Source organism: Arachis stenosperma, chromosome 8, assembly GCF_014773155.1.
Source record: "Arachis stenosperma cultivar V10309 chromosome 8, arast.V10309.gnm1.PFL2, whole genome shotgun sequence".
Taxonomy (NCBI): Eukaryota; Viridiplantae; Streptophyta; class Magnoliopsida; order Fabales; family Fabaceae; genus Arachis; species Arachis stenosperma.
Window position 1 is genome coordinate 32,670,042 of NC_080384.1, and position 24,071 is coordinate 32,694,112.

The 24,071-nt window shown below is 30.5% G+C and overlaps 5 protein-coding genes across 11 annotated transcripts; 3 read left to right on the forward strand and 2 right to left on the reverse strand.

Annotated features, from left to right (window-relative positions):
* Positions 1–5,984, forward strand: LOC130944112 (syntaxin-132-like). 2 transcript variants are annotated; one of them, XM_057872278.1, is made up of 13 exons: positions 1–239; positions 885–1,001; positions 1,251–1,307; positions 1,390–1,438; positions 1,668–1,756; positions 1,857–1,930; positions 2,022–2,064; positions 2,146–2,206; positions 2,339–2,364; positions 2,454–2,531; positions 2,906–2,986; positions 3,075–3,140; positions 3,245–3,668. In XM_057872278.1, exons 1-13 carry the CDS (start codon positions 222–224, stop codon positions 3,407–3,409), a joined length of 924 nt encoding a protein of 307 aa, XP_057728261.1. In that variant the 5' UTR covers positions 1–221; the 3' UTR covers positions 3,410–3,668. The 2 variants fall into 2 exon arrangements, with proteins under 2 accessions (XP_057728261.1, XP_057728262.1); XM_057872279.1 differs by lacking the exon at positions 3,245–3,668 and adding an exon at positions 5,672–5,984 and having other exon boundaries at positions 7–239.
* A 3,364-nt stretch (positions 5,985–9,348) lies between these two features.
* LOC130946796 (MYB-like transcription factor ETC3) lies at positions 9,349–10,680 on the reverse strand. Its single transcript, XM_057875642.1, has 3 exons — positions 10,543–10,680; positions 10,132–10,219; positions 9,349–9,687 (listed from the first exon to the last, which is right to left on the reverse strand). The coding sequence occupies exons 1-3, from the start codon at positions 10,601–10,603 to the stop codon at positions 9,597–9,599; spliced, it is 240 nt and encodes a 79-aa protein (XP_057731625.1). The 5' UTR covers positions 10,604–10,680; the 3' UTR covers positions 9,349–9,596.
* Positions 10,681–13,615: 2,935 nt separating this feature from the next.
* Positions 13,616–15,065, reverse strand: LOC130946612 (protein translation factor SUI1 homolog). Of its 4 annotated transcripts, none has more exons than XM_057875411.1 (5): positions 15,016–15,065; positions 14,773–14,865; positions 14,480–14,685; positions 14,102–14,155; positions 13,616–13,889 (listed from the first exon to the last, which is right to left on the reverse strand). In XM_057875411.1, exons 2-5 carry the CDS (start codon positions 14,810–14,812, stop codon positions 13,845–13,847), a joined length of 345 nt encoding a protein of 114 aa, XP_057731394.1. In that variant the 5' UTR covers positions 14,813–14,865; positions 15,016–15,065; the 3' UTR covers positions 13,616–13,844. The 4 variants fall into 4 exon arrangements, with proteins under 4 accessions (XP_057731394.1, XP_057731396.1, XP_057731395.1 ...); XM_057875413.1 differs by having other exon boundaries at positions 15,005–15,065; XM_057875412.1 differs by having other exon boundaries at positions 14,773–14,817; positions 15,016–15,058.
* Positions 15,066–16,024: 959 nt separating this feature from the next.
* LOC130946885 (uncharacterized) lies at positions 16,025–19,274 on the forward strand. The gene is made up of 4 exons (XM_057875777.1): positions 16,025–16,093; positions 16,270–16,991; positions 17,090–17,510; positions 18,445–19,274. The coding sequence occupies exons 2-4, from the start codon at positions 16,413–16,415 to the stop codon at positions 18,756–18,758; spliced, it is 1,314 nt and encodes a 437-aa protein (XP_057731760.1). The 5' UTR covers positions 16,025–16,093; positions 16,270–16,412; the 3' UTR covers positions 18,759–19,274.
* Positions 19,275–21,730: 2,456 nt separating this feature from the next.
* Positions 21,731–23,699, forward strand: LOC130944061 (APO protein 4, mitochondrial). Of its 3 annotated transcripts, none has more exons than XR_009071957.1 (3): positions 21,731–21,990; positions 22,270–23,144; positions 23,253–23,699. XR_009071957.1 is itself a non-coding variant. In XM_057872197.1 (2 exons), exons 1-2 carry the CDS (start codon positions 21,731–21,733, stop codon positions 23,084–23,086), a joined length of 1,077 nt encoding a protein of 358 aa, XP_057728180.1. In that variant the 3' UTR covers positions 23,087–23,699. The 3 variants fall into 3 exon arrangements, 1 of the variants encoding a protein (XP_057728180.1); XR_009071956.1 differs by having other exon boundaries at positions 23,258–23,698; XM_057872197.1 differs by having other exon boundaries at positions 22,270–23,699.
* Positions 23,700–24,071: the final 372 nt, after the last annotated feature.

Below are 24,071 nucleotides of genomic sequence, written 5' to 3' on the forward strand. Positions count from 1 at the left end.
AGACAACAAAAAAAAAAGAAAAAAAAGTGCCATTGTTGTTAATATAGTTTTCTTCGTGGGTTTACCTTTTGCATTGCCTCTTTGCTTCGCTGTCGTTTCGCCGGCCAACGGCAAAAAGAAACAATTGTATCCGTTTTTTTTCAGTATCATCTCATTGCAAATTCCATTCCTTTCTGTCATTCACTCTGCTCCCTTTTGATTGATTTTATCATATCTTCAAGATGAACGACCTTCTTACTGTAAGTTAAATCATCTTTCTGATTTGCCCCTTTTTGATGCAACAAAAAATTTTCAATTTTGACAACCGGGTCTTGTACTTCTGTTGCTAAAGTTTACGTTTTTGGATCGCAAATTTCTGTTCTTACTGTTGGATTTGATAACCTCTTTGTATTATGACTTGGGAGTACTGTGGATTTTTTTTCCAATGCTATTAAGGTTTGAATTATAGGGTAAGGACCTGGATTAATCACTCTTTGTTCTATTGAGCTTTGATTTTTAGTGCTTTACGGTGTTTGGTAGTGGAATCTTCTTCTTCTTCTTAAATTTTATTCCTTGAAAGTGGTGTGTTGCTTTAACTTGGATCATGTTTTGGATCCCTATTTAGATTTGAAGTGGCTGTGCTCTCTGTTATGCTATGCTTATTGATGCTTCCTAGTCTACATCGTTGCTTGATTTGTTTCCCACCTTAACGAGTGGAAGACAGAACACTTGGTACATGTTTTGGGATTTTTGGATTTATTCTGATAGTGATCTTGGGATCTTTTTTTACTATTTTGTTTTATTATCGTTTAGTAACTTTGGAGCTTACTTAGATTATGTATCATGCTGTGGTCTTTTAAGATCTAAGTTTAAATGTTTTTTCCCCTTTGATTTGTGTCTTGTAGGATTCGTTTGCTGATGAAGGTAATCATGGTCAGCCTTCTAGACAAGGTGATATTGAAATGGGAATGCAGGTTCAGAGAAGCAACTCTGATCTGGGAATGGAAGCTTTTAATAAGCAGGTACAACCACTATGTGCATGCTATGTAGTCTTTTGATGGTGTTTTTAACTTGCCATTGCAGTTTCTTTTTCCTCTTCCCATCATGAATATTTTGTTTGATTCTCTTTTGTAATAGTATAGTGTTAGTTTAAGAGGGCAATGAAATTGGTTAGTTTCTCCATGTATATAATATTTGTTTTGTTCAAACTGTTTGTTCAATATTTCAGTTGAATAATTTGAAGTTACTAATATTATTTATTGTGTTATTAGATCCATGAGGTTGACAAACAAATTGATAAGCTCTCTGGGCTACTTCAAAAGCTAAAGGTACCTATTATCACCATCAGTTATCACTTTTTGTTGTTAGCTAGGTTTCATCTACAGCTGTTACTAAATGGAAATGTTGCAGGAAGCTAATGAAGAATCAAAAGCCGTTACAAAAGCATCTGCTATGAAAGGTATATTGCAATGCAAACTCCCCCTATATATTAGTCGAAAGCATGACAGTCGAATTGGGTCATAATGTGTGAGATTTTTCTGGCATCAATATTGGCTATGTAAATATTCATGGTTCATATTGCATCAAATCAATAATTTTTAAATATATTGCCTTTTCCATTAGGACATTATGTGTGACTGAAACTTAATGCTCTATGATCACTGATGGAAATGCAACATCATTTTCAGCTATCAAGAAGAGAATGGAGAAGGATATTGATGAAGTTGGAAAGATTGCACATGGTGTCAAAACAAAAATAGAAGCTATAAACAGAGATGTAATGAGACGAAGATAATGACTTGATGTTGTTTTAGTAGATTTTAGTCCTGGAATTTCAAACATATGAGGAGTTTTTTATATGGTCTTGTTATTTGCAGAACTTAAACAACAGAAAAAAGCCTGGTTGTGAGAAGGGAACGGGTATTGATAGAGCGAGGATGAATATGACAAAGTATGTTGGGAGCACTACTACTTATCTTCATTAGTATATATGATGAAACAACTTAAAAAGCTAAAATATCTATTTTATCTTGAAATTGCAGTGCCTTAACTAAAAGGTTCAAGGATCTAATGACAGAGTTTCAGGTATGTTTACATTTTTAGCACCTTACATCAGTTGTATTTCTCCATTTATGTCCATATTCTTAGAAGCTTTTTATGTTCTAGACTCTTAGACAAAGAATACAAGATGAATATCGTGAGGTTGTTGAGAGAAGAGTTATTACAGGTTTGAGCATTTTCAGCTCCTTGATAAATTCACTTTTGTTGTCCTATGGTAGTAGTATATATTGTTCTTCGATCTATTTCACTATTTTTGTGAAAAGGTTTTCACTTTGTGGTTGAATTATTTCTTTGACAGTCACTGGAACTAGGCCAGATGATGAGGTGAGCTTCACTTGTGAATTTGTTACTTGAGATGAAGAATACACTGCATATAGATTATGTTGTAATTGGCTGTTTCATGGCTGTCTTAGACAATTGATCACCTGATTGAAACTGGAAATAGTGAACAAATCTTCCAGAAGGCAATTTTAGAAGCAGGCCGAGGACAGGTACTTGGTTTATGTTCTGTTTTGGAATGTAACCCCCCCCCCCCCCCCCCAAAAAAATTTGAAAATTGATATGGCGCTATGCTGTCATTGTTGTCAATCTGTCTCTCCGCCTTTTTCTCAGAAGAGGAGGGGATTAGCGAAAGTGCGAAATGTTTCATCACGATTTTATGAAGTTTTGATTTATCTAAAGTGTAGTAGCTGCATCAAGTGAAGTGATGTTTTACATTATTATAGATAAGATTAGTCCCTCCACCACCCCCTCTCTTTTTTCCTCTCTCTTTTGCTGCATGTATCTAGGAGCATCTTGGTGAAATTCAAAGCTTTAATCTTGGTTGAACTTGTCCATAACTGTTCATGCTTCTTGGTTGTTACAGGTTGTAAGCACAGTAGAAGAAATTCAGGAGAGACATGATGCTGTGAAAGAAATTGAGAAAAAGCTTCTTGATTTGCACCAGGTTTGCATGGATAAAAATCTCAGCCTTAAATATTTAATTAAGTTGATGATACCATTATGAATATGCCAATCGTATTTTATCATTTCAGATTTATCTCGACATGGCAGTCTTGGTTGATGCTCAGGGAGAGATTTTAGACAACATCGAAAGCCAGGTTCGTTCATGCTCCTTCACAACCTCAGTTTTTCTGCGTGTATATTTGTATGTAGAGTGTAGGCAATGTCTAGTTCAGTTTGCGATAATGAGAGCCTTGTTCAGGTCAACAACGCAGTCGATCATGTCCAGAGGGGGACAACGGCACTTCAAGGTGCTAAGAAACTCCAGAAGAACACTCGAAAATGGACGTGCATCGCCATCCTTATACTATTGATAGTAGTAGCTATAATAGTTGTCGGCGTTCTTCATCCTTGGAAGAGTAGCTAGGGCAATTGATCATGGCCCTTTTATCCCTTGTCAATATACTTTCGTTCCTTGAGTTGCTTTCAGTAAAGCATTTGTACGAGTGAAGCGGGACGACTTGTTAGCACAGGATTCTTGAGTCTTATTTTTCTTTTTCTTTTTTTTGATATGATGCTTGATATGTCTGGTGTGTTGATTTCTGACCTTATTATATACATTGGTGTGTCTCAATATGAAATTCACATTCTTTAATATACCTTCAAAAGTATATTTCCATGTTCCATTCTAAAGCAGCTTCTTCTTCCATTTGGTAGATTTAATCATGTGTTATTACTTTGATTAGAACGACAGTGCACTCTCTTTTTGTTTTACTTCCATGTTTACTGGTTTATGCTAGAGTACCGTTTGCTGCCGGGCCAGTACTCGGCGGACAACCATGTTTTAGCCACCGAGTCACTAGTTCTTATGTTCTTAGGCTGCATTTGGCTGCATTTGGAATAGAGACTGAGAGATAGAGACTAAGATTAAATTAAGTTTCTGTATTGAGTTTGGTGTAAAATGTGCAGGATTGAGTTATGTCTTAGTATCGTGTTGGAAAAGGAAAAGTAGGGTTAGATTTAGAATTTGAAAACTTGAAGAAGAGTAATTTTGAACCAGGGTAGCTTAACTTCCAAAAGTAGTTTCAGTATTCTTTCCTTTGAAGAATGCTTTTGGTTCTCAGCACAAGTTTTGGAGGGTTGAGTACACAATGTATAGTTTTTTTTGTCTTTTCACCTTTTATTTTCTGCCCTCCAATTTATTTTGAAAATAACATAAATTCCTGGACATTAGTGGGTAATTAAAAAATGGAGTGAAATAATTTCCTATTTCTCACTCCAACCAAAATTCTCCCAATTTACATGTTCGGTAAGACCAAATGAATTTGAGAAAGTTGTGAGAACCAAAGACAAACCCTTATTCTTCAATTTAGTTCTATGAAAACAATGCCTGATTTAGAATAGTTATTAAGTGATGAAACTAATTTTTGAGTATAATGGAATTAAGTCTCAATTTTTGAGAAATTATTTTGCTAGCAAACAAATCTTATATATAGGTAGTAGTACTCTATGCATCAGACAGAAGTTTAATGCTAAGATAAAGACTAAAGTTAAAGTGAAAATGAAGATTGTTTGTTTTTAAATTAAGAAAAATATTTAAAAAAATAAAAAAATCATATGTAATGTACAATCCTCTTCAAAATTTAATTTCAATATTTAGTCTTCACCCAACTTCACTTCTCAGCAAAGAAATTTCTAAAATCGAAGGCCCTTTTTGTTTGCTTAGAAAATAAAATTGTTGAGCATCACATTTACATGACATTCCGCTTTATGCGTTATGTTATATATTGGATGAAGCCATGTAAACATGAAAAAGGGTATGCTGGTAACTAGCAAATACCAGCACATTATCATCGTAGTTTTATCATTTCCTTTTAAACTTTTATATCTTTTCTTGCTGTATGCTAACATAATCTGATTATTATGGTTAGGAGATTTTCTTATCTTTATAAATCATGGTTATGCTCCATTTATCATTGCAATTCTCAATAAAATGGCTGAAAATATGGTCCTAAATAAAAAGAAAAGAGCAAAGCACTTTTCTACATTGGGTATATTATTATATGCATATCTACATCAAACATGTCTATGAATTTCTTAAATTTGTGACTGATTATCTAATAAAATTGTCATTTGCGCATTATGCCGTATAATATTCAATAATTTAAATTTGTGCAACATATAAACTAGTTAACTTCAAGACTTTCCATCATGGATTGGAATATATGTATACCAAAACTGATGTGTATATATATATATATATATATATATATATATATATATATATATATATATATATATATATATATACGTGTATTACTTCATATGTTTTCAATATAGTATATTTCAATATATATTTTATACTGATAATTGAATTGATATCTGATATTGGTATATACATATAATGGTCAATATATACATATATTATTGTGAAGTGGTTTCACAGAGTTGTGTGTTGTCTTTCAAGTTTTGACTGGTTTTGATCCTTTTTTTTTTCTTGATTCGATTCTCATATAATTGTTTAAAAATAATGCACAATGTTTTTAAGCTGCTATAATATCCCAAGTTCATGTTTTGCAGCAGGAAATTTAGTGATCTTCATTTGTTGGATAATCAGCAAAGTCGTCTATCATTTTAGTTTACTAATCAGATTTGCATTTTCCTCCCAAAATGGCATTCTACTTGACAGGTGACAAACGCAACTGATCATGTTAGATTGGGAAACGATGCTCTTCAAACTGCAAAGAGTTATCAAAAGAGGTCAAGAAAATGCATGATCATTGCTGTTATACTGGTCTTGATCATCGCCGCCATTATCGTGATCCCCATTTTGAAAACAAGGAAGAAGTGATGATCACCACAAGAGAAAGTGACTTACTCAAAGATAGGAAAACATATGTTACATAACATTTACGAGAAAATTATACACGAAATCTTTTTGTTGCTGTGATTTGTCCTGGTTTTGATACTTTTCCTTTCTCAAACTGGCTCTGCTTGAATAATTGAACATCTTATGAATCATAAGATATGGAATTTTTCTCTCCTTTCACTGACAACTTGAGAGAAAAATTAGTTCTGCAATACATGGACCATGACTCTGTCACATAATTGATATTTACATCCATCATTTTGTCTATTTAACTGCAACTTCAAAAGGGACTGTGGCAGGAGCTGTGAACTATGAATAGTTAATTGGTTAAACATATATAATATATTTGGATTGATGATTGAATAGGATTAATATTTGATTAATGATTCAGGAAAACAGATGCAAGTATGCATACACTGAGGTAAGCCTGAATTTTGTCAAATACCCTACTAAAACTAATTCAAATGGCTGAGAATGATCACATGAAACTAAACCTTGAAAGCATTAATAGATGACAATGGTAGCAAAACTTAAAAGATGTAAGACTCCAATCTTACCTGCTTCTTTCATGTTGATGTTACCATGTTAAGTAGTCTTTCATGATCCCATCCTCATTTATGGTAACTGATTTCAGATAGAATAGCCTTTCTTGTTTGCCAAATAGCTCATTTCATAAGCTTGGACATATGCACTCAAGTGCTGTTCCTGCCTGTGCTATCATCATACAATATCTCATGCATTACCACCTAATTTTTAGAATGATTTCAAATTTTGATAGCCTTACCACCTATTGTCCAATGTCCATAGCTATAGCAGTATCATTGATTAGTTACCAAAAACAACTTCCCACGGAAAGTTGATTTCGCAGAGGTGGTTGTGACCCCAAGTGAACCTGACTTGCAATTCAGGGGTTCAAATATTGTCACCTATATCTAACCATCATTGGGGCCTGGAACTGCCGAGCAATCCCTTAGACCGAAACCAACTTCTCTATCTGAGCATTTAATCACTGAGGAAAACGAGAGGTAAACATGAAAGTTCTAAATGCATAAAAATTCTTAAACATAATTGAAAGGCCAATTTGATTTTGTGGTCCTTGCCCAAGAGGCTTATGCAATTGAGCTTTAGAAATTCGACTTGAAGCAAAATGGGATTTCGGACTGTCCTCGGACCACAGATTTTGGTAATCTCATTGCCAATAGCTTCAATAAACAAAATGCATATGCAAGAAAATTTGTCAACACCAAGCTACTAGCACTCACTACTTACAAAGGTTTCCAACTTCACCATCTATCCATACCCTGTGACTATGAAGAATACCTTAAAAGGCTAATATATTTCATTTCACCGGCATTTTTTCCTCACCAAAAGAATAGCAGGAACTCCAGCTTCTCCAAGACTCCAACTAAACTCATCCATAAGCAAATAGATTCAACTTTCAGACTTACAAGACTTTGCTAGTTAAATAACCCAACAATCAAATGGGAAATTTTGTTACTATCAGAATTGAAGCAGACACATGGAAATAGAGAAACACTATAATATGCTTTTGAGCATCATGGATAGCACTATTTCGTGACAAAAAGCATGAGTATCAAATTATCAAAATATGAAAAGTCATGCCAAATGCCAATCAATAGCTTGGATTTTTCTTCAAATAATCTATTGTAAGATCACAAACTCCTAATAAAAACAAGCAAGGTAGCAATAAAATTATCACAGCTTGATCATCTGAAAAAAGGATCTAAATTCAAGCAGCATAGCAAGACCAAGCTTGGATATCTAAAACCACATGATTTTAGGTCAGAGTTGAACATTCAGCCCAACATCAGGAGTTCTCAAAATTTCACATTGGACAAGAGAGTTATAAGGAAATTGATCGAGCTATACGCAAGCTGTTATTTTTACTGAAAAAAAAAATCAATAAAACAAAAAATATTAAAATTTACCATTTCCTTGAGGAAGCAACACCAAATATCAAATCAACAAGATCTAGTTAGATTTAAAGAACCAGAGAGATAAAGAAAGAAAATCAAATCTAACAGAACAAACAACATGGCAGGCCAAAAGATAAAAGCGACATAGTTACGCCCGAATCTCGAACGGGGGAAATAAATCTCTAACCTTGAATTTGATTGAAGCTGAGAGAAAAAAATTAAAACAGTGAAGGAAATAAATAAAATAGAGAGTCAAAATTTGTAGGTTGAAAAGGTTTGAATTTGATGTATGGTTGGAAGAAACAGAAGGTGCATATTATTCATGGCGAATCAGCTCCAACGTGCCTCATTATTCAGATCGATGCAGAGAGAGAGAGAGAGAGAGAGAAAGAGAAACAGCGACAGTGGATCTTGTCATCTATTGCAAAATAGTGAAATTAATTTTTTTAAATGTTTAAAAAATATTATTTTAATTTTAATAATATCTTTTAAATGTTATCAAATTATAAAGTCGTAATCATTATAATAATAATAACCACCATAGCATATACTTAAAAAAAAAATGTCACCAAACTTCTATTATATATCTAGATATCGAAAAAAATTTAGGGTCCAGATTTTTTACTTAAATGTTTTTCTATTATATACTTTATAAAAAAAATATTCTTACTATTTTAAAAATTCAAATTCAATTTTTTTTTAGTTAAAATATAATAAACAAATTTTATGTTTACTATTATTATATATTTATTTTATAAAAATATAACTATATCATGTATGAACTTTATTATTTTAATTTAAAAATAATTAAATTCTCAATTTTTATTTTACTAACTTTTTTTATTGTAGAAAAATTAATTCATATATTATCCATTAATATATATTCTTAATCAGTCTTTCCTTTAATTAAGTATTAAGATTTTGATTTTATTTTTTTAAATGTAAAACTTTGAGTACATTGTTTTACACTTTTACCCGTCAAAATTTACAAGTCAACAAAAGATTAATTATCATATAATTTAATTGTAGACCAATAATAATATTGTCATCCTTAAAAAAATATTTCTAATCATTTAACTTACTATGTCATTAGGTGTGTATTAATGTGTTAACGATAAGGAATTTAAGTAGTGTGTACATATTTCATATTTGTCACGTTGAATAAGTTAAAATTCTAGGACATTTTAACCGAGGGAACCTATGTATATAACCGCTATTCATGATCCCTATAATATCATTATTTCGACTTGCATACAAATAAATAAAAATACAAATTTGAATATTTTCCGAACTAATATAAATTTACACCAACCATTTTATTTAAAGAAATTATATTTATACTATTCTTTGTTATATTTATATGTGTATATTTGTTATTTTTATCAATTAATTTTAATATTAAAACAAAAAATATATATATACAAAATGTACATAAAATTAATATATATAGTATCTCCTAATTATAATTTATAATTTTATATCGAAGAATGAAGATGATACTAATACCAGCAAGTGGATAAATGATTATAATTTATAAATTGAAAGTAACCATACACGCCAAGTAACATTTAAAAGATCCACAATATATCACAAACACCATCAGCTTTTAAATTCTAACTTCTAAGGTAACTGCTTGACCCCATTTTTGGTCAAATTTAAACCCAAATACAGATAAAAATACGTGTACTAAATTATATTAAAGCACACTTTCTTTTGTTTTGGGTCTCATCATCACAAACTAAAATTCACTGAGCTCCCAAAAATTTCTTGCTCCAAGCCAAGAGTATAGTTTCTGTGGCAGAATTTAGTTATTCGTTTCTTGATGAGTATCTTGAAGTCCAATACTTCTCTATTTCATCAGCTGTTCTTCCGGGAATTCTTCCGGCAATTAAGGACCACCTGCTATGGAAATTAATCAAAACAACATATATTATTATTTTCTTAAGCTTATTCATATTACTATGTTTTGAAAAGCATCTATATTTTTAAAATAATGCTACACATTCAAGTTTTTTTGTTAATCAAGTCCAATCAAATTGGTCTAACCTAACAAAAATTAATTATGATTAGTATTATTCCAAATTTTATTATTTAACTTGATTAGACTTGGTTCATAAAAAGATTTAGATGTGTAATATTATTTATATTTTTACTATTAGTTATGTAATGTTTAGTTTTAAAAATAGAATTTAATTTTGATGCACTGATAGTATAAAGTATTTTACTATTTTTACTGATGTACATTACATAATTAAATGTACGTGTAAAATTATTTTATATTGACAGTGTATCAAAATTAACTTCTTAAAAATACGATACAAATTTAAGAATATATATAGTGACCTGTCCCCAACAAGTTTATACATCCTGGAAATAAGAGTTTTCTCATCCTCCGAAAATTCAACCTTGGAAGCTCGATTGGACACTTGTTCTGCACAATATAAACTCTCCAAAAATAAAGCACTAGTCATCACTTGCATCAATCTAAATGAATTATATTGTGTCATCATATATAACTCATAAAATTAGAGACAGAAAAAAGAAGAAGAATATATATGTATATATGTAATCATCAATATGATCTCAATAAAATATAATCTATATAATTATTCGATCCAATATTAAAATACCAAAAAGAGTGGTAGTAATTAACACAAGAAAGCATTACATATTAGCTAGTGAGGAATATTATATTATATAAATTAGAAGAAATGGAGTATAACAAAATTAAAGGATTATTATATATTTATATACCTGAAGAGTTTGCAGAAACATGTTGAGAAGAAGAAGAAGAAGAGTGATCTATGTCGTCCATTGTCAAAGACAGTTTCCAAATTCCAACAAAAGATATATAGTAGATGCGGGGAGTAAGATATGTTAGAGGATGAGGAAGGTTATGAATTTTGTTGCTATTAATATATAGAAGCCGAGTGATTCTTATTTCTTAATTAATTAATCAAAAGCACGTCAATGGTAGAATTGGAACAATAAAATGGATATAGTAAAGTACAGAGAAGAATGGTAGTTGAACGTATATGTGACCCTTAGGTAGTTGAGCTTTACCATGTTACTATACATGTTAGTTGAAAGTAAATAATAAATTTAGAAAATGTTTTAGATCTTTGAAATATAAAAACGAGAGAGAAAAAGCATAATAAAATATAATATACAATTAATTTTGTTGTTAAGAATCAACACCAGAAAAGCCAAAGCTTTGAAGGAAAATTGTGTCTGCTCCTCTTCGTTATTGATTTTATGGAACGGTGAAAGCCTGAAAGGTTATAGTTGCTGCTAGTTTTTGTTCTTTTGCTCTTTGAGCTTGTTTCTTTTTCTAGTGTGTTTTAAGTAAAAACAAAAAAAAAAACAAAAAAACCACAATGTACAAATATAAATCAATTTGAGTTGATCGAATAATTAGTTCTCTTGTTCGTTTAAACAAATGTTAAGAGTTCGAATTTAGCTTTACATATATATATAAGAATTCATTAGCCAATGACACCTTCAATAGAGTCTCGATTTATATCGAATTAGTTATTAACCTGTCAAATATGCAGCGATACCAAATATTTAAATGTACTATTACTTTTAATTGTTTAATATATATATATATATATATTACATTATGGTTAGTCTAAATTATATATTTAATTTATTTGTCAAGATTTTTTTTTCATCAAAAAAATAAAAGAAAAAAATTTACAAATTGCAAGTGAAGAAAATAGCACTTAATAGAATATGTTTAATTTATTAATGCTAATGTTAAATCACTTGTTAACAGCAACTCAAGTGTAAGTAAATTTTGGACCAATAAATTTAAATGATAAAATAAGTATATAATTATTCTATATTAAAGAAATAATATTTGAAAATATAAAATAGAAGCCATGAAGCAAATTGACACTGATGATTATTGATACAAATATATTCTTAAATTTGCTTACATCTGTGATAAGCACCAAGTTAAATCTACAAACACCAACTCTGTGAAAAGAAAAGAATTCACAAGATATATAGAGAAGAAAATTTTTTAAATATACCGGTATATTCGTCGTTGATCTTAATTATATATATTATATTATATCTTTTATAATTAAAATCAATAATTAAAAATTATTAAAATATCGATACACTTAAAAAGTTTTTCTATAGGCAAAACTCATTAGCATATTTTTGTGTATATTCAATTATTTACCACTAGTTCTCTTTCAATGTAAAGGAAAATAATGCCCATCACGTTTTATCATTTGCTCCCTCTGATTTCTTGACCAAGTTACGTTTGTTCCACCCCTACCGCATGTTTCATACCTCTTTTTTGCTTTTTTATACGGAACGAAGTTCCCTATGATGTTTAATTTTGCTTATATATTTATTACAATCACAAATAAAGTGGAACAATTTATTTCCATTATTATGGCATGTAATCAAATGATGACTAATGTGGTTGCTGACTCGGTGGGAGAAGGTAGGTTGTCACTTGTCATATCACATGTCTCTCCAATAATTTCAGATGAGTCAAAAAGAAAGAAAAACTGAATTATAATATTTCATATTGAATTAAAAAAACTAATCACTAAATCAATTATCGCAAATTCGTATATCCTTATATGTGTTGTTTTATATATTTTAATATATATTTATATAATTAATTAATTTTTATGTTCACATAATTAGTTAATAAAATTATATTACCACATGTCTAAAAAAATTAAAAAAATAAAGTATTATTTAATTTTTAATATTTATTAGATTAAATTTTAGTTTTGTCTCTAATTTTTAAAATATATTTTTTTATTCTAAATATTTTATTTTATTTTATTTTATTTTTTTTATTAAAATTAATTAAAAAACTTTTTTTTATTGTATTTTTAAGTAGCAAAAAATTGTAATTGTAGTAGTTATAATAGTAATTTAAAAGTAAAAATAATAGAAGAAAAAGAAAAAAATAAATAAAATTTAAAAAAAATTAATTTTTAACAGAGTACAAAAATAGAACCAAATAGAATATTTAAGATAAAAATATATATAACATTTTAAATGTTAGGAATAAAATTAAAATTCAATCAAGATGTTAAAGATAAAATTATATATTTTAATAATTATCTAATAACATTTATAATATTATTTATCCCAAAATTAGGGGGTGTTTGTGAATCCAATCGTATTAGATATAGTCAAAATTTCAATTTGATTTGCACTAAATTTATCGGATCAAATTAGATCCAATATCCACGTTTTTTATATTTGGATCCCATCCACATATTTGCGGATTAGATTGGATATATCTGCAAAATAAAAATATCAAAAAGCTTATTCCTATAAAAGAAAAAATCAACAAAATCCATTTTTCACTGTAATAAATTTATTTTTATTCTTTTAAATATATTTATTCTTAAAATATTAATAAACTAACTTTTCTTAAATAACAAACATAAAATAATACCACATATATGAATAATAATTATTAATTAAAATAAAACATAAATGCAACATATATATTATTTAGTTATTTATTATTTAGTGTGGATTCTTAGATATATAGATGTGGTATATGCAATTTGATAGATCGATCAATATAAATATCTCATATTTGTATATACGATCCGATCTATAAATATTTTTACTCAAAATTTAAGTTAATAAAAAATATATAAATTACTACGTCTTTAACAATGACATCGACGTATCAATAACAACTATTTTTTTGTTTTAAAAAGAGGGTTGTTCTTAATTAAGATTAATTCTGAAAATTTAATTCGATAATGTATTATACATCTCTCTGAAAAAGTGAAAGGTGGAGTGATTCTTTACATAAAGTGATGCACAAGGGGAAGAAAAGTGAGAAATTTATTCGAAATGGTTGCATGCATGGGAACACACATATATAAGTAATCTATAATAATCTTTTACTACATAATACAATGATTAATTAAGAAACCTAGAGTAGATGATTACAGCACATAGGCCTCTTGAACTAACATACAATAACGCAAAGCTGGCTATTATATTGCTTGAGTTTTAGATTTACAATCTTTTGCTATTGAGTAGTAAGTACTTAATTAGAAACCATGAATCTTGATATTATCCTTCTTTACTATGCCAGCCTGCATTATAACAACATGGGAATTTATTATAGATTACAACACCCATTTAAAACTATGATATTATTAAGGGTCATTCTAGTATGTTAATTACTTTACACTAGTTATATATATTATTTAAAAAAAATAAAATTAAAATAATATTTTTATTATTTAAGAATACTTTTTAAAATGTATTGCTAGAATCCATCTATGATTAATTATTTAACGTTCACCTGCACAAGGAAGGTAGAAACATTTTTCCTTTGATCTCCCTGAAGTTGTATGACCTGCATAATATAGTGTTATTCCCTTCTCCTACTATTGGAAAAATATGCATGTAATGTTCAAATCTAAAAACCTTAAAGAATTACGATAGTTTGAGAATTTTTAATAATTATGATTTATAACTCAAATAATAAATACCGTAAAATTAAAAGAGTATTCATTATTTAAAGACTAACGATCAAAATGATTCTTAAAAAATTATACGTCAATTTAGTCTTCGAATAATAAAATACTTTAAATTAATTTTTAAAATATAATAAAAAAGTATAAGTAGACAATAATATTGCTAAACAATACGAACAATACGAGGAAGGATGTATATATACCTGGCCCAACTCAGGGTCCTGGACAACAGTACCATTACAACAAAACTCTTTCTTGAGGTCCTTAAGAATCTTGGAGTAACTGAATTCTTTCTTCAATCCTTGAACTGTTGTAAGGCTTTTCCTCCCGTTTCGCTGCTGCACCCGGATATGAACATAATCTTTCGCCCCGATACCTGAGTCCTCAGCATTTGCCTCAGCAAACGGATCTGTATGTATGTTGTTCATTACCATATCAACTTAATAACATACATATTGTGTATTCAATATTTTTTCAGACTAAAAACAGAACTCACCAAAAGTAGATGGAATGTCGTTTGTGTCAAATTCAGACATGAAAACTGCACTTGGTTATTATTTGTAATCAACACACACTCTTTTCAATAAATCTAATCAATTCAGCAAAGTCAGAAATAAAATGAAATATATTTGAGAATATCAACCTTGATAATTCTAAATGAAATCCTCACGCTTATATATATATGTAATAGGGGAATTTAGGGAATTGCAGTAACGATCATAACATACATGATAAATACCTGAAGCTTGTTTTGGTATGAAGCTGATTTTTTCTTTTCCTTTAATTTTTACTAAAAGTAATTAAGGATTAAAAACTTTGTCAAGCTTTAATATATAGCGGTTGAGAGAAGTGCTCCCAGCCGCTCAAATTGGTTGTGGTTGTTGTAATAGTTTTTGTTCAAACTCATGTTACAAATGTTTAAATCATGACAATAATCCCTTGACAAATTTAATTTTCATAATTTATTTCAAATATTGTGACAAGTAATTATATATTAACTACTTGATTATTATGATTATCAATTAAAGACAATACTATACTACAGTTTATTTATAGAGAGAGTAATTAATAGGTTGAACCAAACATTCACAAATAAAAGGTAATTTTTGTTTATCAATAACATTATTCATATACTAAACATTTTGATATCCTATAAAAATACAATTGTTATTAATTAATTATATATTTAAATTATTTTTCTAATTAAGAAAATACATGTTAGTTATAAAATAATATTAATATTAAAATAATGTCTAAAATAAAAAATTTAAGACATATTGAGATTGTTTATTTATCTAGTTAAAGAAAACAAGTTTGTAAACTAAGTTTAATTGCGAAAATGCTTATATATTTATTAGAGTAATTTTAAGTAATTAAAATTTTTCAGTTAATATTATTTAATTTTTTGAAAATATTTTTGTTTATCTTATATTTTAGACTTTAAATTATAAACTTTTAATTTTAAATTATAAATCTAAACACTAAAATTGACTGGAAGCTAAATAAAAGTTTATTTTTTTGGGACTTGGTAGTTAAATAAAAGTTGATTCTCTATTTTTTTTTTCGTTTTATTTTTATCCCATTTTTTTTTGCCAAAAATCTAGGTTTACAACAGCCATGGGCAAACCTGGAGCATAATGGGCTGGCACATATTCGGGCCAGAGACCACAAAATTCGGATACGACCCACCCGTTATTTAACCCGGAAACCGCGTGGATTTAGTTTCAACTTTCAACTTTCAACGATTGCTACTGGAATACAGATGCGAATCTCGGGTTTTTCATCTTCCCATTAACCGAAATTCTTTCTCCTAACAGGTAATTTTCTCATCTACTAAGCTAATTCTCTCGATTTCTCTTTTCTCCTTTTCCCAAATAATTGCTGCAACTTTTTTTTTAATGTGAAAAAAGTTAAAGAAAAGATTTTGAATCGCAATTCCAAATTATTGGTGCTTATATGTGTGTGTGTGTGTGTGTCTTTTTTTTTTTTTCAGCTTGAATTGCAAAACTGGTGTTGACAATTTCCCAATTGTAGAAGGTTTTGGTTCGTGGGAATTCTAGATTTGGAGTTCCCACACTATCAGTGTTTGCAATTTTGAGAAGTTCTATTTTGATTTCGGTGAGTTTTAATGTTGGTATGGCTTCAAAAGTTGAGAATAGTAAAGCATGGAAATGGGGGTTGGGTCTGGTGTATATAGTTGCTGTGGCCACAATTTGGATAGCTGCTAGCTTTGTAGTACAGTCTGTTGTTGATGGTGGTGTGTCACCATTCCTTGTTACTTACATCTGCAACTCATTGTTTGTGGTTTTGATACCAATTGTTGAAATTGGGCGATATTTGGAGGATTCTTGTGGCGGTGGTTGCTTTTGGACCGCGAAGAAAACGAGCCAACATTCAGAAAGTGTGAGGGAGTCAGAGCAGGCTATACTCCTTGAAGAGAATGATGTAGGGAACAAGGGCAATGAATCATTGGTTGTGGATGATGAGGTTGGCATCAGCGAACAAAGGAACTCTGGTTCCATATTTCTGCCACCGGAAAACAGGGTTGAGGTGTTGCCTGGTCAAGTTAATGTGATTGAGAATGTTGATAATCAGCTGGATGAGAAAGGGCGTTGGACACGGTGGAGGGTGGCCAAAGTTAGTCTATTGATATGTCCATTTTGGTTTCTTGCTCAGCTCACTTTTAACCTGTCGTTGAAGTATACTACGGTCACAGTAAGTACTTATGGATTTTGTTTTCATCTCTTGGTTTGTAGGTTCTGTTTCAATTAATCATTGTGCTCAAATTAGTTCCTTTTTAATGTTTTATGCAGTCAAATACAATTTTGAGTAGTGCATCCAGTCTTTTTACCTTCTTGGTCTCGCTTGCATTCTTGGGTGAGAGGTTTACTTGGTTAAAGCTCTTTAGTGTTCTTCTTTGCATGGGAGGAACAATAATTGTGAGTCTTGGTGATTCAAAAAGCACTTTAAAAACAATCGCATCGAATCCACTTCTTGGAGACATCTTTGCAATTGTTTCAGCAGGACTATATGCGGTTTATATAACCCTAATTCGCAAGAAATTACCTGAGGATGATGGAAAGAGTGGTGAAGCAAGCATGGCTCAGTTTCTTGGATTTCTTGGACTTTTTAATATTCTTATTTTTCTTCCAATTGCCCTCATACTCAATTTCACCAAGGTGGAACCTTTTCATACACTTACCTTGAAGCAGCTTGGTCTGATCATTGGCAAAGGTCAGTTATTCATTATTATTAGTAGCTTGACATTGTGGTTTAGTTCTTTTACATGATTGCTGTAAAATTGCAATCGGTATTACTATTTAAGGAGGAGATCTACCTATTTTACCTTTTCTGCCATCGAAATTGTGCTAATATTTCTGTGTTCTGCAAATAAGCAGACATAGACCTTAGCACACTGACACATTCTTTCAGGCACTTTTGGTTATTTAATTATGCATATTGCACATGTTGTCCAACTTTTTTTGTTTTTGGTCATATTTGGAAATGGGGACCTTTATCCCTCCCTATCAGACTATCGGTATTATTAGTAGTAGTTATAGAGAACACTTTGATTTTAGGTGTAGCAATTAATCTGGTATTGAGGATCATATATCCATATTTTTTTTTTATCTTTTTTTGTTAATGTTACAAATTTTGCACATTTAAGGACTGTAGGAAGTGATGTTGGTATTTATCCTCTGTAATTTGTTAGTTTATTTGATGATAGTGTGCAAGCTTTTACATTGAGTGCAGTTTACATCAGAATAAGTAAAACTTGTCAATATTCAATTCAACAAGGTAATAACTCACTAAAGAATTGAACCTAAAAATTAGGCACCAATTATGTTAATGAATTTCCATTAAAGAATGAACTGACTCTATGACCCCTATATTTAGGGGAATGGATCCTCTCAATTTTTTTTAATAATTGAGGGAGGAAAGTGTGATCTCCTACCATTAATTTTATACGTGGGACCAATAATAAATATGAGAGAGAGAGCAATGAAGGGTTAGAGATCACACTTTACACTCTCAAATTTTTTTAACAATTGAGAGGATCCATTTCCCAGATTGACGCATTGTGTTGTATTCGATGTTCAACACAATGCTTTTGTTTCTTAAGTTTTGTACATTTCATAATGTTTGGATTGTTTCCTGTCAAAACCAGGACTGTTTGATAATGTGCTGAGTGATTACTTGTGGGCCAAGGCTGTTCTTCTCACATCAACCACAGTAGCAACTGCTGGCCTTACGATTCAGGTTCCATTGGCTGCCATCGTGGATACCTTGACTGGCCATGCTCCTCGCCTTATGAATTATCTGGGAGCGATAGCTGTCATGGTTGGCTTCGCCGGAATTAATATTCCTCTTGAGACTTTATGTAACAAAAGAGAAGCTAACATTGAATTGGAAAATAATGTCAGTTTAGGAAATGAAGAGTTTACAATCCCGAGAGGCGAAGATTCGGCTGCCATACCTTAGCATGTAATTGGATTCATTTTCCAGTTAGTTAACGAATTGATCTTGTAACTCCACCAAGTTAGTTGCAATGGCTGCTATTACCAGGCACAGAAGTAGAACGAGAACAAGAGAATATAGTTTAAAGGTAGCATAAGTGAGTTTGCACATGCACTTGGAGTTGGAGAGAAATGGAGACTGCCTTGTCATAAATTGCTCCTCGATCGAAATAGCATGGTGATTGGTTCCTCACCTTTCTACAAGCATATACGGTTTGAATTTCTGTATTTTTGTACATATACATAGACAGGTCTATTTTTGCTATTCTTTGGAGGGTGCTTATGGAAATAGGAACGACAATGGCACCAAGAGTTAAGAGTCAGAGATGTTCTTTGAATGTTCATTATACCCTTTAAATGTTTTGCAGATTTGAATCTAGTTGCTTTGCCAATGTCATGTGGAATCTAACCCAAATCACCTTTGTCTATGTTCTTCCAGTCAATAGACAATAATAAAATAAAAATGAGGTAGATTGAATTATAGTATTTTAAAATTTATGATAGTACAGAAAATCGGTTTAATGTGTGAGTTTTATATTTATAATATGATCATAATCGACATTGTAAGAGTTATAACTTGACTAAATCCCAAAGTGGTATTTTAGATGGAGTCTTTGCACTAGTTTTATGAGAATTCAATTGCACTAATTGAACCCCCTCTCCTCGATTGAGTTTTGGGCTATATTACAAGTCTTTCGGTCTATTTTCGACATGAGTCGGCAAATGAACTATTGATGTGACACAATTACAGTTACGCTGTTTATAACGGCTAGCTGACATGGTTAGCAATTGATAATTCCACAATTTAATTTTTGACCCATTTATACCATCTTTTTTTAATTTTGCTTCTCTTTTTCGTCTTCTATTTTTTTGTTAGTCTCCAGAATTAGTTGTTACCCATCTCTGTTAGTATTGCACCATGATAAAAGGAGCACTGTAGAAGATAAAAAAAGAGAGACAGAACAAAAGAAGAAGTAGCTTTTAGGGTTTATAAATAGGAACACGGATTAAATTGAAAAATTATATATTACTAGACATGTCAGTTAGTTGTTATAATTGACAGAGTGACAATAGTTGTATTACATCAACAGTTCACTTACTGATTTATGTCAAAAATGAACCGAAGAATTCGTATGTAATTTGAAGCTCAATTTGCGAGAATCAAATTAGTGTAATTAGATTCTTAGAGTAAAATTGATGTAAGAAATTAATTTGAAGGATTAGTTTGAGTATTTAGTCATTATAACTTATAAAATTATGATTTTTAAGTTTCAAATAGAGTGAGGAGTAATTATTTAAATTAGTCCTAAAGATTTTAAAAGTGGACATTTTAGTTTTTAAGAAAAATTAATACATAAATCAATTCTTTATTTTGGCAGACAAATCAATTCTCAATTCATTTTTCGGCAGAGTAATTATTCAGATCAATCCTCAAAGATTTTAAAAATAGACATTTTAGTCCTCAAGAAAAATTAATGTACAAATTAATTCCCAATGTTTCTTTCTATTAGACATAACAGTCTTCCGTCCAAAAATAAAATAAAATAAAATAATTATTATTATTAATTGCACAATAATATTATACTATAATTTTTTGTATTTTTTAGACAAAAATAATGATAAATTTATTTATTAGATTCTCTTATATATATATAGTCACTCAATAATAATAATAATAATAATAATAATAATAATAATAATAATAATAATAATCAATAAAATTATTAGAGATTATTCTATAAAAAATTTAAAGTTAAAATTATTTGATATTTTTGTATTTAATATAATAAAAAGATGTCATATTTAAAAAAAATATGTTTGTATTAAAAAATATGTATTAAAAGAAAATATTTTAATTTGAATTTATATTAAATACATTTCTTTTAATACAAATATGTTTTTTAAAATAGAACATCTTTTGATTATATTAAATACAAAAATATCAAATAGTTTGAACCTTAAATTTCTTGTAAAATAATCTCTAATAATTTTATTAATTATTATTATTATTGAGTGAATATATAAATATATATATATATATATATATATATATATATATATAAAAGAATCTAATGAATAAATTTATTATTATTTTTGTCTAACAGATACAAAAATTTATAGTACAATATTATTATGCAATTAATAATAATAATAATAATTTTATTTTATTTTTGAACAGAGGACTATTATGTTTAAAGAAGAGAAACGTTAGGGATTGATTTGTATATTAATTTTTTGGGACTAAAATCTCCGTTTTTTAAATTTTTGGAGACTGATTTGGATAATTACTCTGTCGAGAAATGAACCGGAGACTGATTTGTCTGCCGGAATAAAACTTTGGAGATTGATCTGTATTAATTTTTTTTTGAACTAAAATGTCTACTTTTAAAATTGGACTGATTTGGATAATTACTCGAGAGTGAGAATGTCACAACTCACAATAATTTAGATTAAATAAATTATTATTTTTTTAAAACCAGTTTTCATAATTAAGTAATTAACATCCAAAATTACTTGGTGTATTTAAAGCTAATTACATAAAATTTAAAATATAATTACTTAATAAAACATTGTTAAATATATAATCGAACTCATAATATAATTAAAATTGAAAATGAATATACAAATATACAACTATTGATCGCTGTTGGATGAAAGCCAGTAAGCCACAACGAAAGACTCCCGGCTACTCCATCTTCATCAGACCGCAAAATTAACAGACGCTGCTTCACATTTGCACCTCAAAGATAAAAAAATTGATCCGAAACGAAAACCCCAGTTTGGCAATTGGCCCTGGCTTCTCTCGCGATTCGTTTGAATCCCAATAGGTTAGCGTCACCATTTCCCATTGCGTGTCCGTGACGACAGCTAACTGTTCGATGAAATGCCTCTGTGACCAACTAAGTCCTTTTTTTATCATTTTGTGTTGCAGACTCGATGGCTCTGAGAAATTTGCCTTGGCGGGGCCTTGTGTGCAGCGAATCAGTTAGATGCTTTGAGTTTCCTATTCGGTTCTACGCCACCAAAGCGAACCTGAGGAAGCACCGCCCCATGATTCTCAAGAGAATCGAGAGAAGAGCCCAAGCGTACCCGGTTCGCGCCACCATTCCGGTTGCAAAGGAGGTGCTGGTAACTCGGGATATTCTCTTCCATGGCGTTTCCATCCTTCTCAAGTCCATTCCTATCATGGCTTGCAAGTGAGAGCCTTTTATTAATTTTTGTTATTGTTAGTTTTGTTGTTGCTAGTAGTAGTATCTGGGATTTTCCTTTTTTTTTTTTTTAAATGTGATTTTTTACATTTTGAGTTAGGAAGTTTGTTCTGCATTTACATGAGATAATTGCAATCTTGTTAACACCATATATAAAGTATGATTGTTAAGTTAGTACCTTACCTCGGGCCTATTGTGTTTTGTGTTTTGAGAGCTGAAATTCTTGAGATCATTTTATTCTTATCTGCCCATAATATACATTTGCAGATTCTGTCCAGAGATATTTATTGGTGAGCAGGGGCATAAAATTCAAACTTGCTGGGGCTACAAGCATCGAGCCAAGAATCGAGTTCATGAGTGGGTCAGAGGTGGTTTAAATGATATACTTGTTCCTGTCCAAGCATTTCACCTACATAACATGTTCCAGCCTGTTATTACACACAACCAGAGGTTTGACTTTGAACGCGTACCTGCTGTTTTGGAGCTATGTTGGCAAGCAGGCGCTTATCCCAATGATGAAAACCTTAATTCAAGTAATTGGAGCTTGGAGGCTGCCAATGATAGCGTGCATGGAGGTGAATCTTTGTCACCAAGGGATCTTACCTCTGTAGCACAAGAAACACTCAATGCTTGGGAAATTCTTAGGTCAGGGGTGGAGAAATTGTTGTTGGTTTATCCAGTAAAAGTTTGTAAACATTGTTCTGAGGTTCATGTTGGGCCTTCTGGCCATAAAGCTAGGCTTTGTGGAGTATTTAAATATGAAAGTTGGAGAGGATCTCACTTTTGGATGAAAGCTACAGTGGATGATTTAGTGCCCCCGAAGATCGTATGGAGCCAAAGGCCTCAAGATCGTGAACTTGTAGATGAAGGGAGAAAATTTTACGGGCGTGTTCCAGCTGTAGTGGATCTGTGCTCAAAGGGTGGTGCCCATGTGCCTGCAAAGTATAATTGTATGAAGAAAGTTAAAGGTTTGTCAGGCCCTGTCAATAATGAGATTAGAAAAAGTATAGCATTGAACTTTCCGGGGCAGCAATATGTTGACTCACAGGCATGGTTGGAATCAGAGTACGGTGTGGGAAAATGACATCTAACTATATGTCATTACTTCAGCCTGCTGCCTGCAACTGCTCCATATTTCTAAGGTTGTCTGCATATTCTGATTTTGGGTCCATGTGCCTGTTCTTCAGTTACTTGTAGCGTTTCTTTTGGTTCCTATATATCATATCTCCTCAGTTATTTACTTTCTGCAGAACAGATCAAAATCTAATATATGTGTATGGACTTAGTGGAGCTGATCTTCGCCCAGTTCGAAGAAATCAATTTCATCTTCTAGTTCTCCAGTCAAAGGTGCCAATTGTTTTTCCTTTTTTACACATTTTTGTTTCTTGAGGAATTAAAGTCCAACAATTGCTAGATATACACAGGAGAGATGCTGCACTGTTGTACATGTTTGTAATAAGTTCATCGATGCCTGAAAAAAGTATGTCATTATCTTCCTTTTTATTCTTCTTAATTATAGTTGTGATCCAAACAAAAGAGAAAAGAAAGTTTTTGATGCTTTATTATGTACATAGTTTTTGATGGAGAAAAATTAAGCATTGTAGTGAGTGATGTTACTCCCAGGATTGGCCAATTCTTAATTCCAATTTGAACTTCCAAGCTGTCTAATTTTTCTTGCCAATGTAAATGCATGATTTATTTATAGAAACTGAAGTTTTGGCTTTCAATTATAGCACTGTATATTTATAGTTTATCAGGTCGTTTTGTTTTAAATTATATTGAAGACCTTGAGGGAATTCTACAAAATTATGAGAATCACCTTAGATTTATTTATTTTTATTCCTTTTGAAAAAACAAAAAATGTTGTTCAAGCTCGTTGCTATTCTGGTTGTTTATGTTTTTAGTTTAACATTGATGTCGTCGATTGGAATAGCAATATTTGAATTCCAAACTTGCAAAGTTTATTGTATGTTCAATGAATAAGGATTTTCACTTACTAAGTCAATCAAGTTCTCTTTTATTTATTTATCGTATAAGAAAATATGAAGCTACTATTTGCTGTTAATAAT

Coding starts and splice junctions, on each gene's coding strand:
- LOC130944112 (XM_057872278.1), top strand. Junction 1,757..1,856: donor TAGAAGCTATAAACAGAGAT/GTAATGAGACGA, acceptor TGTTATTTGCAG/AACTTAAACAACAGAAAAAA. Junction 2,065..2,145: donor ATCTAATGACAGAGTTTCAG/GTATGTTTACAT, acceptor TTTATGTTCTAG/ACTCTTAGACAAAGAATACA.
- LOC130946796 (XM_057875642.1), bottom strand. CDS start 10,603: ATGGACGACATAGATCACTCTTCTTCTTCTTCTTCTCAACATGTTTCT. Junction 10,220..10,542: donor TGTTTCTGCAAACTCTTCAG/GTATATAAATAT, acceptor TATATTGTGCAG/AACAAGTGTCCAATCGAGCT. Junction 9,688..10,131: donor TATAAACTTGTTGGGGACAG/GTCACTATATAT, acceptor TTTCCATAGCAG/GTGGTCCTTAATTGCCGGAA.
- LOC130946612 (XM_057875411.1), bottom strand. CDS start 14,812: ATGTCTGAATTTGACACAAACGACATTCCATCTACTTTTG. Junction 14,686..14,772: donor CGACATTCCATCTACTTTTG/GTGAGTTCTGTT, acceptor ACATACATACAG/ATCCGTTTGCTGAGGCAAAT. Junction 13,890..14,101: donor TTTCTACCTTCCTTGTGCAG/GTGAACGTTAAA, acceptor GTTATAATGCAG/GCTGGCATAGTAAAGAAGGA.
- LOC130946885 (XM_057875777.1), top strand. CDS start 16,413: ATGGCTTCAAAAGTTGAGAATAGTAAAGCATGGAAATGGGGGTTGGGT. Junction 16,992..17,089: donor TGAAGTATACTACGGTCACA/GTAAGTACTTAT, acceptor TGTTTTATGCAG/TCAAATACAATTTTGAGTAG. Junction 17,511..18,444: donor TGGTCTGATCATTGGCAAAG/GTCAGTTATTCA, acceptor TGTCAAAACCAG/GACTGTTTGATAATGTGCTG.
- LOC130944061 (XM_057872197.1), top strand. CDS start 21,731: ATGGCTCTGAGAAATTTGCCTTGGCGGGGCCTTGTGTGCAGCGAATCA. Junction 21,991..22,269: donor ATTCCTATCATGGCTTGCAA/GTGAGAGCCTTT, acceptor ATACATTTGCAG/ATTCTGTCCAGAGATATTTA.